Source organism: Harpia harpyja, chromosome 4 (genome assembly GCF_026419915.1).
Source record: "Harpia harpyja isolate bHarHar1 chromosome 4, bHarHar1 primary haplotype, whole genome shotgun sequence".
Taxonomy (NCBI): domain Eukaryota; kingdom Metazoa; phylum Chordata; class Aves; order Accipitriformes; family Accipitridae; genus Harpia; species Harpia harpyja.
This window is the reverse complement of record NC_068943.1, coordinates 75420897-75437493: the sequence shown is the minus strand read 5'-3', so window position 1 is coordinate 75437493 and position 16597 is coordinate 75420897. Positions and strand designations below refer to the sequence as shown.

The window sequence follows — 16597 nt, the reverse complement described above, 5'->3', positions numbered from 1 at the left end:
CTACCCCCCAAGTGCTTATCATTTATTCCCGGAAAAAGTGAACCCCAAAGCTCAGCATAAAAAAGGAGTGCTCCAAGAAAAATAGTGGGATTTATAGAAGTATTTTGAAGTGATGGAGTCTTAAAGTCTGCTTAATATTTTTAGAGAATGGAGGGAATTAACTAACCTACATAATGCTGCTCAATTACCTTCCAGTTCTTGTGAGACTGTAAGTGACCCCTTGAATGTAAATTGAATTCAGGACTGTCTTCCTAGTTCTGTGTACAGCTCTGTTTCTGTTCTTTAGTGCCTTTGCAAGTAGCACTTTAGCGAAGCTCTTCAGATTGTCAATGTTTAGCCATCAGATTACTGACACGATCTACTAAACAGCTCAAGAAGCCAATATGGAGTGGAAACCAAACTGACTGCAGGAAAAAAAGCTGGCTTTTAGCCTTTGTCTTTTTTCCCACTTGAGTTCACCGATGAGCTGCCTGAGTTGCCTGCAGATGTACCAGAAAGGGCAATATGGGGCAAGTAGGTCAAGGCAACTCTCACATTTGCTTAAACCAGTGCATCTCTTAGATTACATGTGTGAAGAGGAGAGCCATCTCTTGGATCTTGGGAAGAAAAGCTTCAGGCTTAAGGTCTGGCCAGTGAGTTCCTATAAATCACTGGTTGGTTTAAAGAAGCTTTTGCAATTATGTGCAAATTCTTAAATAGTTTAACCCAAAACTGGATTTTTATGTCACTGTAAGTGTTGATTTTATCTATGTCTATTAAAAAAAGTTTAAACTAATGCAGGTATTATGTGTAGATGAGACCTGGTAGAAGGGATATATCATCTTCAAGTAAGGCAAAACAGTTTCCCAGAGGGGAAAGCTTTCCTCCTGTAGTTGAAGATGTGCTAGTAGCCATCTTCACATTTTAATTCTGACATAAGGGCAGGGGGGAAGAAAGAAAGATATTTGTTTGTATCGGTACTGATTTTTTTTGAACATGTTTCTTTTACTGAACTTTAGAAGGTATTTAGGGGCAAAAATCTTTTCCTTGAAGAGCCTGTAAAGTGAGTTAGCTGGAAAACGTGTGAAGTATGTAATTTTTAGGAATGCTATTTATATGGAAACTTTCATAATTTATCAGAGGTCTTTTAATGTGTTCTGGTGTCTTATGGGGAAGCTGCATGTTTTTATGCAGAGGATTACAGTATTGCTGGATACAGTTTTCATTAAAGTTTCTAACTGGATCTGAAATAAAGACCTACTCTGTGGCATATGGTGATACCAGTGAGTTGACGACTTCTGTTTCCTGATAGCAGTAGGGCCTAATGGAGGCTTCAGATCATACTTGCTTTTATGCCCTTTTTTTGTGTGGTGGGGTTGGTTTTTTTGGTTGGTTGGGTTTTTTGTTAATTTGTAGCTCTGAACCCTTGGACTGTCCTGGAGTCGTGCTTGGTAGCTGGGATTTCTAGGTGATAGTACATCCACTGCTAGACTAGTCTCAGCTTCTGCTGTCTGGTTTCAACATGACATGGCTGAGATGCCACCACTGAGCAAAGGCATCATTACAACATTCCACAAACTTGCTGTCCTTGTCACCGCTTTCAGGCTCTGTGTGAAAACTTAGCATGTGAGATTCATGTGATGGGAATGCAGGTTCACCTCAGCCTTGCATGTCAGCAGCTGGGAGTCCATATTACTGAAAAAAGCATAGAAGCAAAACTTGTGCATGGAGATTCAGTTGTAAAATGTAAGACCAAAGTCGTGCATCTGGAAATACTGCCCTTTTATTGTTCGGGTAAAAACAGATTTTCTGTGAGAATAGTTCATTTAGAGAATGGCGTTAACAGACTCAAACACCATTCATGTAGTCATTTGAGACCTAGAAATACAGAGTTTTACACCTGTCCTGTTTGTAGTATCATCTGGTCTTTTCTACCAATGTAGACATAATAAACAGAGAAGGAGGAGTAAACAGATAAAAGTTAACAGTGTTAAGAGTTGGAGCACCAAAAATATTGTCAATGATCTTCAGCATCTTTGGTTTTTTTAAAAAGCTTTGTTCTGTCATAGTTCCTTCCTTTTTATTTTGTTTCGTGTAACTTCAGAAGCTACAACTTTGTAGCTTCAGATTTTCAAAGATCAGAATTCCACTTTAATTCCCTCTGTTAATGATCTGTGCTACTACTGTAAACAAGGGAAAATGATCATAACAAAATAAGCTGGAAAGACAGTGTTTAGGAAAATAGATTATTAAAGGCACTGAGCAAGAAAAGTTACAAGAGGAGACAATTTAAAAATTTCAAAAGGTGTTTAAAGTCTTAAGTCAGGAAATAGACACTTAAGTGAAAATGAAATTATCAGGGCCATCACAAGACTGTGTTTAATATACCTAAAACTAGTCTAAGTGTGTGTGTATATATATATAAAAAAAATCTTTGTTTTTCTTCCTTTAACTTGGTTTCATGAAAGTTTTTGAGAAACTGTTTTGTTGATATATTTGGTAAATATTTTGACATGTTAGTCCTCAGGATTACTGAGACCACTACAAAAATATGTACACATCAGATGAAGAATCACAACTGCAAGTTCAATTGAAAATGAATCAGTCCCTTTTCAGTAAGGGCCTACTAATGTATTTGTTTATTTTTGAGCCAAAGTTATTTATAAGAATGGTTTACTTCATTAATGTGAATGTTTTTAAATTTTCACTATTTTACTTTTTGTTTTGATGCTTTTAGTCTATTTGATTGTCTGTTTTAATTTTTTTTTTAAATCTATTGCATGAAATAAGCAATTGTCTCCAGTTGCTAGCTTTCTGGTTTGCCTGAAGTGAGGTGAAAACCAGCTCAATTGCTAGAAGAGAAAATTGCTTCCGAGATCTTCTGTAGCTGTAGCAAAATTGAGATGCAGTGCATGTGTGCAAAAGTAAAGCTACTGTGGTAGAAAATGTTCAAGTTTTAAAACTGATGGCTTGATTGTTGAAGAGTTCTCTGACTATGTCAGTGTGGTGGTCACAAGTTTATTCCGTACAATTTCGTAAACTTGTGTGGTGAGTTGACCTTGGCTGGATGCCAGGTGCCCACCAAGCTGCTCTATCACTCCCCTCTTCAGCAGGACTGGGGGGAGAAAATAAAATGGAAAAAAACTCACGGGTCAAGATAGAGGCAGCTTAATAAAGCAAAAGCCATGCATGGAAGCAAAGGAAAACAGAAGATTTATTCTCTTACTTCACATCAGCAGGCAATGTCCAGCCATTTCCCAGGAAGTAAGGTTTCAGTGTGTGTAACAGTTGCTCTGGAAGACAAACATTGTAATAACGAATGCCCTGCCTCCCTCCTCCTTTCTCTTAGCTTTTATTGCTGAGAAGACATCATGTGGTATGGAATATCCCTTTGATCAGTTTGGCTCTGCTGTCCTGGTGATGTCCCCTCCCAAGATCTTACCCACCCGCAGCCTACTGCTGTGGGGGTCATGTTGATGCTGTGTGAGCACTGCTCAGCAGTGGCCAAAACACTGCTGTGTTATCAACACCTTTCTAGCCACTGATGCAAAGCACAGCAGTATGAGGGCTGTTGTGAGGAAAATTAACTCCATCTCAGCCAGCTAGACCCAGTACAACTTGCTTGAAGATGAATTGCAACAGTCTTCACCAGGTTTTTGACAAAACATTATGTCTGAAGAGTCATGTTTCTAGAAGAGATGGCAGGCACATGACTTGAGAAATCCATCATATGGCCCAGTGCATGCTGGGTTTTCTTTTCCAGGAATTCAGTTTTTGCTTAAATACTAGCTGTTGTTGAGAGGTGACTTAGAGGTATTATTTCTGATGTTCTTGGTGACCATGGGCTGGGTGGTGGGGGGGGAGGGGGGAGTTTGTGGGTTGTTTTTTTTTCTTTTTCCTCCCGTGGTGGTCTGTCATGTCAACTAGTGTTTCAGGTCTTCATTTCACTTGCTCTTTGTATAGCTCCTATTACCGGGGGGGAAGGGGGGTGGGGTGGTATTATGATTTTGACAGAATTACTGTTTTCAGTCTGTAAGATGTAGCTTAGAAGTCAAGTAATCCTGCAGCTGTATTTGAAGACCAACTCTAATTTTATGTAATTCTTTCATGTAAAAATTAGGTTCTTTCTGTTTTGCTATTTAGTAGACTGTTTCAGTTTTACTTTTGAAGGATTGAAATCTCCTGAACTAACAGAACTTCTAGTGGTCAAACAGTGACACTTTTCTTTCTAACGATGCTCTTTTTAGAGCAGAGAGATAAGTTAAGGAATAAGTGGGAACACAACTTCTCGCTTCTACAGAGCTTGAGAGTTCATTCATGCTCATTTCATGTTCAGCTGAAAAGATGTAAAATTTTGTTGCTGCTAGAAGGAAGAGATCTTGTGCTTACTTTTGCTTTTCCCAATGATGTGTTCTCATTTGCTGTTGCAGACCTGATGCTTTTTAGACCCTTTAACAAGCTGTTTGAATTCACTAAATCGTCAAAAATGGTCTAGAGTTAGATTTTATTGTTTTGATTGAGATAGTGATGTTGGTAGATTAGGGAGTTAAAATAGAGCAGTTACAATGAGTCTGGCATAAAATAGGTGTCAGGGAGAAGGGGTAGTTGGGAGGAGGGAACAGAAACCTTCCCCTTCTATAGTGGTAAGCTATTAGATGAATTTATTTCATGATGTGGAATTGTACCACCATGAGGAAGACATGTAGTTTGGAGCAAAGTATTTATTTGAAAACAAACAAACAAAAACCCCCGAAACATCATCCTGTGAACTTTGTTGGTAAGGCATGTCATGCTAAGCTTGACTGCAGACTTTATTTGCTACTGATTTGATAGTTTGTATCAAATGCAATACTGTTTTTAAGTGTGAGGTTTTCTGACTGTGTATGAATTGCTGAAATAATGTGTATTCAAAGAGTTATTAAACTGTTTTGCTTCTGGTTGATGAATATAATCAGAGTATGGTCTTGATTTGAATGAGCTGGTATAACTACTTAACCTAGACTGCCAATTCTAGTGTATTGTAATACATGTCTGCTTGGTAACAGACTTAATGTTGTCTGTGTATTATGGTTTCTGTTACAGAATTCTGTTTGAATTGTTCTGCTTTGAGAATGAGATGAACCTTAGGTACTTTACACAGATAACTAAGTGTTTGATCCCAATGTTTGTCCAAAATATTACAATAAGTTTTAAGATATCAATTTTAAGTGTAATGCACAGCTACCTTTTTATCCTTTTGAGATGCAAAGTGGATTTAACTTTTTCCATGACTTAAAGCCCCTTATTTTAAAACTGGAATTGCCTTTTATGCAATTGTGTGATTCCCTCTTGAGATTTTCTGATTACGGTATGAAAGTATACTCTGAAAGTTTAGGAATGAGATGCCTTGATTTAATAAACTAAGCTTCAGAAAATTCTTTTTTCTCTTTGTCTCTGCAATAGGTGGAAACAGTATGAAGCATATGTGCAAGCTCTGGAGGGCAAGTACACAGACCTTAATTGTAAGTTAGCTAAGTTTCAAAATGGTATGAGTTACCTGAATGTTTGTATAAAGCAGAATGTTTGAGTAATGTCTGTGCTTTCTAAAACTCTTGGAAATGAGATAATAATCTCTATGTAAGTTATTTGTCAGAAAAAAAGTCCCTGTTTTTTCTAGTGTAAGTTTTCAGCCTTTCCCAACTTTCTCAGCCACTTATTTTCCTTTGCAGATCTTACACAGTATCGAAAAAGTCTATTTTTGCATCTGTAGGACCATCTGTACCTGGACTGCTGGAGGGAGGGGGGGAAGTCTCAAAACATAACCCCACAAATAGGTGTATTTTCAGGACTTCTCCATTAGAAAGGAAATATTATCCTCTACCAAAATACTCCATGAATGTTTGTGCCTTCAGTAGTCTCACAGGATTCTAAATCACATGGGATTTGTAGAGGTGAAGGTCTAAAATGTATCCCCAAGTAATGTTTGATCTGATTAGGCGAATTAACTATTTGATTGTCGGTCTTGTGTGGTCTTTAAAACTTGGTCTGTACTTCAGTGTTTCAAAAGAGAATATGGGAAAAACATCCTACTCTCAAATGGGAAAAGCTGAACACGTTCTGGAAGTGACAGAATCACCTATCCTAAGTCACTTTTAAAAATTGTGTTGGCAGCTAGAGATGGGCTCTTTCCTGTTTTCCGCTCACATTTCCAGTTTAAATACTTAAAGACTTAGTACCACTGAGTTTGAAGGGTATTTTTCTGTCAACCCAAACAGATGTCCTCTCTTTTCTTTGTTGTTACATCCCTCTTCTACTGCCACCCCATAACGTTTGAGTTTTGGAGAGACTAAAATATAGCAGATGGAAGCAGTTGATTTTATTCTAGTCTCAAACTGTCCTAACATAGATAAATAAGTTGTTTTAACATTCTCAGTTTCTCAATTTTTGAAACCCTAATACAGGCTGTAGTAATCAGTATTATTGAATTATCTGCAAAGAATTACTTTGAAATAATTGTCCTGAAGCAATTTGTGATGTTCTGAATTCACATTTATAGCCGATTGTTCTCAAGTAATTAGAAAAAAATGAAAATCTTAATTATTCCAACTTTCCATTGTTTTACACATGACAAGTAGCAGGGTGAATGTATACTGTTTGTATCAGGCTGCTTGCATGTGTTCCTGTTTGAATAATTTGGAAATGTGCTGTGCTGCCTTCTCTCGTATTTTGTATATAAACTTTCATAAATGTTCATTGGTCAGAAGAATTCTAGTTGTGACTGAACTGCCATTTCTGAAGTTCTCCAGTGTCTTACTGTTTACTCATGGAGTGTTGAGACCAGTTTGAGGATTGACCACAAATAGCACCGTTTTACAGACTGCAAATGATTTTTTGCCAGATTTCCCCCTCCCCTACTCTGGCCTCAGCATTTCTTATAGATAATGGGATAGTTCCAACTTCCTGAGTTTCAGACTGCAAGTTGTAATAATAGTTGGTTAAACAAGCAATTTAAAAGTTATCGCCTATATAAACATGAAAACATTTTCAAAAGTTTAGTAAGTTTCAAGGAAGGATCAGAAAGATATATTTAAAACCAACTGTTGTCAAGCTTTTCTAATAATGATATTTTGATTTTTTTTTCTTATTTATGCTTATTATAGTCATGCTTATTTATGACTCTCTTGCTGTTTATGAATTTGGTTTTTAGATTCTTTTAGCTGTCTTTAAAAACTGTTCATGAGAGGATGCTATAAAATGTATGCTTTTTGTGTGTTATTACTTATATTAGCTAATGATGTGACGGGATTGAGAGAATCTGAAGAGAAGTTGAAACAGCAACAGCAAGAGTCTGCCCGAAGAGAAAATATTCTGGTGATGAGGCTGGCAACTAAGGAACAGGAGATGCAAGAGTGTACTGTAAGTGTTTGGAGGGGATAAGTGTTTTCAGACTATTACAAGAGTATCAGCTTTTGAGCCAGTGCCCTTCTGCTAGGTTTTTTGTGTTATCTATAGCAACACGTTTTCTGTGCTTAAAGAAATGGCAGGGCACTTAAACATTCACTGAATTAGTAAACATCACTTCTTAAAGTTCGCTTTTTTTAGTAATAGTTACTTCAGTTGATTTTCAGCAGCAGTTGTGCTTGGAAGGACTTTTGCTTCAGAACCAAGGTAGTTCTTACATGAGCCATGCTTACTTTCATCTAGCATTTATCAACTGTGTGTATTTATCAAAAATGTTACTTCTGACTATCATCGGATGCAGGAACAAATTGAAGTGTAAGGATAGGATTGAGTTTACAGGGTTTCATTTAGGAGGCTTTAGACTGATATTTAAGTTGGATTTGGATAACAAGGTATTTATAAGCTTCTGCATCTGTTTGGCTAGGTAGGGGAAAGAGCTACTGACTTTTTCAGAGGAAGTTCTTTCAAAATTTGGCAGGTCTGCTTTTTGGGGTTTCTAATGTTCTTTATACTAAATACCTTTTTTTGGTTACTGTTTCTGTTTCTCTCTCCTTTATTTTTGTGGGTTTTCTGTGACGCTGTTTTCTTCTGTGTTTAGTTTTGGTTTCTTGAAGCTATCTTCTACCACTTTTGGACTATTGATCTTTTTTGGATTACCTTCTTAACATAATTTTCACCTGCTGCTTTAATTTGGCAGCTCCTGAGGGAAGATTGTAAAAAGCTGCTTATTGCTAGTTTCTGTAACATACTCCTGAGAGCTTCTCTCATGAAAAATACAAGCTCTGTGCAAAACTAATAACTAGTTATTGTAGCTTTCCTCTGTTATTTTCTTTTAGCCTTCCTTTCTTTTTTCCTGTAGGTGTTCAGAGCTGTCAAGGTATAGTAGTGTGGCACTTAACTCTGTACACATTGTTTTCACTGCTCTTAAGACATAAGATGACTTTAGTTCATAGTAAGCACTGGTAAAAAGAGGAAAAAAAGAGGGGGTAAAGCTTACTTTGCAGTGGCAAAAAATGAATCGCAGAATCACTGAGGCTGGAAGAGTTGTAGTTTGTGTAGTCCAACCTTGCCTGCTCAGAGCAGGGTCAGTTGGACCAGGTTACTAAGGACTGTGCACAGTCGGGTTTTGAGCATCTCTTAGAATGGAGACTCCAAAACCTCTCTGGGTGACCTGTGCCAGCGTTCAACCACTGTCACAGCAAAAAGCATTTTCTTATGTTTAAGTGGAATTTCCTGTGTTTCAGTTTGTGCCCATTGCCTTCTGTGCTTTCAGTGGGCACCACTTAGAAGAGCCTGGCTCTGCCACCTTAACTCCCTCCATCAGGTATTTATGCACATTGACAAGATCCCCCTGAGCCTTCTCCAGGCTGAACAGCCCTAGTGTTCTCAGCCTCTGCTTGTATGTCAGATGCTCCAACCCCTTAATCATCTTCATGGCCCTTTCTTGGCCTCACCCTAATATGTCCATGTCTCTCTTGTACTGGGGAGCCCAGAACTGACCCAGTACTCCAGATGTCTCACCAGTGCCAATTGGAGAGGAAGGATCACCTCCCTTGACCTGTTGGCAGCACTCCTCCTAATGCAGCCCAGGATGCTAACGAAGATCTGTTCTGGTACTATACCACAACACTTCCCTAGTAGTAAGACTACTATATTGATCCTGCTTCTCTTGTTAGTTTTACTGATAAATTCTGTTATGAGGAACAGCAGTAATAAGAGGTTTTTTTTCTTTTGAACTTCTGAGCACATAGCTGAAACAATAAATACTAAAAAAATTAAAAGAAATGTAAGTTTTTCCACCAAAACCAAATTTGTTTGTACTATTTTCACCTTTCTTCCTCCCTATTTCTAAAAGAATGAGTTAGACAAAAATTTCAAGTATTTAAGGCTGTGAATTTTGACAAGATTGTGAAGGCTATAGGATTTTTGGCTGCACTTCATTACAGATGTTTATAGCTGTGATGTATAGGCATTCCAGAACATCTGTTTAGAACTTCTGAACAGCTTTTATTAATTTCAGTGTACTTAAAACAAAAAACCCAGGGGAACAACCCACCAAAAAGACACAAAACCCAAACACACCCACCCAAGTGGCTTATATTTTTCTAGGTATTGACACATGAATAACATCAAGGATGTAATCTCCTCCGTAGTGCATAGAGATAGGAAGGTGCACCCTTGAAGAAGGGGGGTAAAAGCTATAATGGAGACATTGGCACCTTCAAGTGTTTTCAAGTTTAAATGCGTGTAGTTTCAAGAAGCTTTGGAGGACTACTCGACTTTGTATTAGATAGTGTTTTTTCCAGTAAAGTAACAGTAGCAAAATAAATCACATTGGATGAGATGCAAAGCTAAGCTATGGGTTGCTAAATCATTTCATAAATGAACAAAAACTGTTCACCATATGGTAAGTTATTTGACATGTCTAATTTTTAGTCCATAAAATAACATTTATTTTTAGCATAGTTAACCATTTTTTGTAATTCATATTTACATGTAAAATATACCAGTGACAGTTATTTATATGTAAGCCTTCAATGTTTCCTGTCACATCTTAATTAGAAAGACTGAGCATCTATGGCATCAAGTTTTTTGAAAACTACAGATGAATATTTACCATATTACCAATGCTTACTGTTCATATTACTCTTAATGTATTTTTGGGATGTTTTACACTTACAAAGTTATCACATTCAGGTCACATTCAAATGTAAATTGATAAAAACTTAAAAATACCATACCATATTCAAATGGTAGTAGTTGACAAAGACATAAGTGAATTTTCTGATTACTAATATGTAAAACACCTTGCTAGTTAAAATATACTAGCTCTGTTTTAAAATAAGGTGTGATAGACTTTGTCTTGGTTGCTGTTTTAATTTGTACCCTTCTTTTTTAAAAAGATAAAACACAGCAAAACCTACTTCAGCTTATAAAAGTCACCCGTCATCGTTTTGAAAGTGTAGGTGTGCATGTTGGAGTAGCAGTAGCAGAATCATTGTCCTGATTCCATTTCAGTACTCTCTTTGAAGAAACAAAGATGGTAGTTGAGTGCATAGCTCCATTCTCTCTCATGCTCTTTGCAGAGTCTAGCAGCAGAATATGTGGGTTTCTTTTGAGCTAGGAGCTTACTGAGAGTCTGACCGGTGTTGCAAACTTACTCTGCGTAGTTTAGGGTGGCTAACTAAAGGGTTTGATTGAAGTTTAGGTGTTTAATAGCTCATGTGCCCTATTGTCAGCAGCAGCCTTGAGTTACCTTCCCCCTAGCAGGAACAACCCCCTAAAAGAGGTTGCTGTTTTTAGCAAAGTGTGGGTAAGGTATTGGCTACTGTTTCTACATAAAGCTTTGTTTCTGGCAGAGGTGGTGGTGAAGTTATTGCTACTTAGGGAAAGGTCTTAACCCCCTCCCAAGCTGCTGCACAGCTACTGTAGGTCAGTAAGTGGACAGGCATTTGGAAGTATTTGCTTCTCAAATAGGTTTTCCATGGAACAATGAGTGGCAGCTTCCTGTGGGTGCAGCTGGAATACAGTACCTAGATAGCCATTACTCTGAATAGCCTACTTGTGGTTCAGGTTACAGCTCTGTTGTGTTTTTTCTCTTTGTTATGCAGTTTCTTCCCTCCTGCTCCTTCCTTACAAGAAGGATATGTAGTTGTACTTAGATTGCTTACATTTTCTGTTAAGCACCTGCGTTCTGTTTTGTTAAATTCTTCATGTCAGAGGGTCTGTTCTTTGTGGATGTCTTTGGACAGCTTCAGCTGAAAGGATTCAGCTTTTTCCAAGAATGTGAGAAGCAGGGGGTTGAAAATGTTATTGTCTTAACAATAACAACAAAAAAAATCCCCCCCAAACAAAACCCTGCACAGCCTGATGTCCTCTAAATAGACTACTTTTGGTGTTCTCCTGCCTTAGGTGAGAGCAGAGAGAAAGCCAATACCAAGGTTTTTATTCTGTTTGTGAAAATTCATCCCTATTTGTCCATCTGACAGGCTTTTGAAAAATACCAGCTAGAGTTTGCTTTCATGTTTGGGAATATGAACAGCCAGAAGGCATTTCAAGTGTTAGAGCAGGCATGTCCTGGGGTCTAGCATTGGACATGACTATTCCTGTATATTCAGCTCCAGCCTGAAGTTGGTCCTGAATGCGGGCAAACTCTTCTGCTCCCCACCCCTTACCGCCTGGAATATCAATGGGAGGAGAGACTTACTAGAGAGTGGTTAGAGGGAGCAAGAGTGGGAGGCTTGGACTGGCTAAGCAGGAAGAAGAATGGAATAAGGAAGTAGGCAGAAGGGTTAAAGAGGTATGGGCTTGCTTTGGGAGGGGGTAATATTGGGGGGAGGTTGCTTAGGTCTGGGTGGATGAAGAGCCTGGCAGGTGAGAACTCTGGACTTACAACTAGAGAAAGCGCTTGTGGAAGGATGGAGAAAAATTGAGTTGGAAAAACTGGAGGAATAAATGGTCTTCAGGTTTGGGGAAGGGAATAAGCAAGGGTTGTTCAGTTTAAGTAAATTCTTTCTACATTACTGTTTTAGGAATGACAGTTGAGGTGTTATGTGGAGCCTATGCAAATGCTTTCTGCTTGGCCTAGGAACATGAGCTAGAGATACCCAAATGAGAATGTTAAATAACTGACATTGGACAGAATCAGCTGGGTCCTCTTAAGTGTTCTAGTGCATTTCTGGCATGAATGAGGAGCAGGTGGCAGCAATTCTTTATGCTACTGATCCAAGCAATCTGTTACAGTTCTTAGGCTGGCAGTAGAAGGAGGGAGCTGGGCCTAGGTAAGACAAGGAACATGGTCTTTTATTTCTTCAATGATGCCTGTCTAAAAATAGGTTGGGAACCATGTTGCTGTAACATAATTATCTTCCTGGAATACGTTGCCAGCTGGAGTGTCTGTATGTGTGCAGACATCTGTTAAACTAGCTGTTTCACCCTCTACTAGTGCTAGCCCTCACAAAGAATTGACAGGTTGTTGAAATACTTACAGTAGTGCAAGCATCAGAAAGTTGAATGGATAGAAAAGGTATATCAGTAACAATAAATTAAATAGATCTTTATTCAGTGAACAACATATTGTGCATTCATTGAGGCAAAGGAGCCGTGGGGGTAAAATGCCATCCAAGAAATGTTAGGATAATCTTTATTTGGACTTCCTGTTTCTAAGTAGTGGTTGTAGGTGGGTTCTTGAGTGCTTTAATTCTTGAAAATATTTTTATGCAGTGTTTTACTCCCATTATATTTCTTCCTGGACACATAAAAGTTTGTCTACGTAAAACATAAAGTATGATGGTTACTTCAGTGGTTTTTTTGTAAGTAACTAAATATTTTTATTTTGATAATATCAAATTAATGAGAAGTCAATGGAGGTATTTCAGTTATTGAAATAACTTTGAAATCCCTCACTTGCAAGAAAATCCAAGAATTTTTGCTACTTAACAATATATAAATTAAAACATGCATTGTCCTCAGTCAAGAGGTGACTGAGGTCACTACTGCACGTTTTTAAGGTAAATAAAATGTTTGTACTTACACAGCAATGGTGAAGAGAAAGTGTAAGAACCCCGTAACAAAGTAACTGTATATACAGGAAAAGAGTTAAACTGACAGTGCTTTTGACTGTGCTGCTTATTCCAAGTAAAGCAAAGCATGGAGGGAGACTCTCTTCCCTGCCATTTTGCTGGTGATGCCTTGTACTGTTTGTCAGTGAAACTCTGTTGCTATCAAGTCTGGTTGCAAGTTTGTGCATGCAGTGGGAGGCAAAACCCCTGACTTTCAATTAATGTTTCTTTTTTAATCTCATGTAATTTTGTTCACCTCTTGCTGACGAAGAAATGTGTGTGATACAGGGAGTATAATAAATTGAATTTAAGAATGAACACTCTGTGTAGGCTGATGTGATTTTAGTGATTAGCTGGATTCTAAACATGTACTGCTTAGTACCTTTTAAGATTGTCTGTTGTGATGGGATTAAAATATAAGAAACTTCCAAAAAAGTTAATCCTATTTAAATACATAAAAGTTTTGACTAATGAATGCTATATTTATATATTGCAAATTTATTTGATATAATGCAACCAAAATCTGTTCAATTGATGTTAATATTTCTAAATTATTTTGTTTAAAAAATAAATATGCAAACTTGCATCGTAAGTGATTATCGCATTTGCAAAAAAAAGCTTAGAAGTTTGTAAAAACCTTTTTAGTAGTTGCTTAAAAAATATTTTTTGTCAATATTAGCTGTAATATTCCATAATAACTTCCACTGAAGTTACCTGGAAACTAGCTATCTGTTTTAAGTGGATAACTCTTTGCTTCCCCTCCCCCCCAAAAGAGTCCAGGCAGGTATAAAAGATACAAAAGAAAGGGAGGATTCTAATGGTCCAATCATTGCTTTGGCAAACTGACATGTAGAAAACAATTTGAAGTGGGGGGGGTGGATTTAAAAAAAAAAAAAAGCCTTGAAAGTTTGAGCTTGGCAGGTGGTGGGATGGGGGATTGGGTGAATATGCACAGTGATAGGGTACAGGTGGGCAAAAGTGATGTTTATCCTGCCTTTTTCAGGTTACAGTGTTGAAAGAAGGCAAGCTTCCTTGATGTTATCTTTGGAATAACTATTTTTATTTTATCTAAATGACTTTAAAATTTTATTTAATGTTGTACAGCTAACAGTCTTTTTTCTTATTTTATGCAGAATCAGATTCAGTACCTCAAGCAAGTCCAGCAGCCTAGTGTTGCCCAACTGCGATCAACAATGGTGGACCCAGCCATCAACTTGTTTTTCCTAAAAATGAAAGGTGAACTGGAACAGACTAAAGACAAACTGGAACAAGCCCAAAATGAACTGAGTGCCTGGAAATTTACGCCTGATAGGTAAACAAAACAAATACTCCCCAGTCAAGACTTCCCTGACAGTCCCACTACGAGAATGCTATGGTGGGACAGCCAAGTACTCGTTTCCACACCAAGACTCAGACGTTTTGAGGCAAAAGCCACATTCTTATACTGTCCAGCTTGTAATGCTTAATGTAAAACTTACCAGATGAACCTTGTGTTTCAGCTTTTTTCTCCCCCTTTGCTTCAGAGGCCTGACGGCGTCGGACTATTCTGAAGAAATGGCCATCTTCGAAAAAAAAATCTTTCTAGAACATGTAGACATTTGCAAAATTGTTCTATTTGAAGAAAATAGAGGGAGAAACAGAAGTCTTAAGTCTGTGGCACACTGTGTCTACAGACAGTTTGGAGGAGAGAGAACCTAGAGATTATAAATCATGAATTGAACATGTAAAATTCCCGTAAAATGTAGAAGTGGAATATGCTTCGCTCTTAACCTTGAGCCTAGTGACTTAGAGACACTGTAAGTCAGTTTTGCCAATAAGACTGTGGACTTCCTGCTTGTTCACTGAACTGCTGGGTCAAAACTCAATGAGGTGAATTTTGCGTTAAAGAGTTTACTTGCTAACCAGTTTTGAATAGCCATGAGAGTGCTATTTGATATCACAACAGTGGTAGTGTACACATTTGACTGTTTAGCCTTTGGGCTCTCTAGCACTTGATGGAGCCTTAAGTCAATGTTGCTAAATAATGAACTGTTTTCTGGATGGTCGGTAATACTGTGGACGCCTCAAAATTAGGACTGTACGAAAATGTACGTTCTATCTAATTGCAGGTTTAAAATTGTTGGAAGCAATACACAGTTGATCACAACTAGCATGTATAAGAAAAACTGGTTGTGATAAGTATTTCACTGCATGTTTTCATGCAGAAATGAGAATTTTTCGATCTTCTAAGAACTGATCTCAAATGCTCAATACAGAAGGCACACAATGGCAACTGTCTTCAGTGTTGGTGGGGTGTTTTTATTCGTTTGTACACCTGTTTTTTTTTGTATTGCACTTCTATATAAAATGTGCCTTGAAATAGTTGTAATATATAGTTCAAGGAACACTACTGGTTATCTGTTGTATTGTGAAACTCCTGGGATGAACGAGAATTGAACAGGTTGTTATTTCTGCATTGTCTCGTTCTCTGAAAACAAAATCAGTATTTCAACAAAGCAAAAATACTTAAATGCATGCATTTTCCTTGGTGGAATCAGTGAAGGAGCCTTTGCTACTCTATTGATGCCTCTGTTCTGTTGTCCCAAGTTACTTGTAAGAGTAGCAATCCGGGACAGTTGGGAGTGCATGTCTGAGGTGTGTAAAGTGAAATGCAGATTTGGTATAGCATTTGTGTGTTTGTTTTTTTCCTTAGAAAATTGAGTTCTATTTAGTAATCTGAGGTTTTGATTTTCAAAACAGTTGGGCAACATTTTATGACTCAGTCTGCTCCTAGAAAATCAGTTTTAAATTAAAAAAAAAAAAAAAAGGCATCCAGCTGTCACAGAAGGTGATGTATTCTAACTGTTTTGATGTCTTTTATTAAGATGGCATTACGTATTTTTAACTTGGAAGTACCTTAAGTTGGAAGTATTTTAACTGTTTGTGCTTCAGATGATTAATACGGGATTGAAGAGTAGTGTATTTATGCAGGTTTATTTTTTTTGCATGAGTAATGACTTAACAGCAAAAGAAAAGCCTACAGAAAAACTTTACCTTTTTAAAAGTGATACATCTGGAATGATTTTGTTATAGCAGTATCTAAGATTTTAATGATCTAGCATCAAAACAGAGGTAAGACTTGCATTAAAAAATTGTTAATGTGTTACCAAGCCATTTGTAAAGCTCACTATAATGTGCGGATAGAGGCATGCCGTGCAGATTGCTTGTTTAACTTGGAGTTCAGAAAATTATTTAATACATTTAGATACAGGCTGCTTGTTTCCTTAAGTCCTCAGGCTCTAAATGTGTCTGTACAGCTGAGGAGAGACCAAGTAACTTGCCACTTTCTTTCAAGCAAAAGTATCAAAATTTTGTTATTTCTGTAGCTACAACATACCCTAATATGATATGCATCATATAATTTTAAGTCAGTGGTGTGAATGTGCATAATTCATATATGCAGTAGCTGGAATACAGAAAATTACAGTTATTTCCCGGTAAATAATTGAGGCTGTCTTCATTAACTGGGTTAAGATCTTATTGATTTTTATTTCTGGAAGGGTAAAGAAATGAAGACTCATATTAAAGTATTTATAGGATTTTTCATTCTCTTTGCACCCCATCCCCCTGCTTTAATT

At 37.5% G+C, this 16597-nt stretch overlaps 1 protein-coding gene across 2 annotated transcripts in view; it reads left to right on the top strand.

Moving 5' to 3' along the window:
- WTAP (WT1 associated protein) overlaps positions 1–16597 on the top strand; it is a 29208-nt gene that overhangs the window by 6797 nt on the left and 5814 nt on the right. The window contains exons 4-7 of one of the 2 annotated variants that reach the window (XM_052784827.1): positions 5422–5480; positions 7247–7374; positions 14114–14292; positions 14504–15369. In XM_052784827.1, coding sequence (XP_052640787.1) covers positions 5422–5480; positions 7247–7374; positions 14114–14292; positions 14504–14678 — 541 coding nt within the window. In that variant the 3' untranslated portion in view covers positions 14679–15369. Of the gene's footprint in view, positions 1–5421; positions 5481–7246; positions 7375–14113; positions 14293–14503; positions 15370–16597 lie in introns of those variants that run through there. The other variant, XM_052784826.1, reaches the window with a different exon arrangement.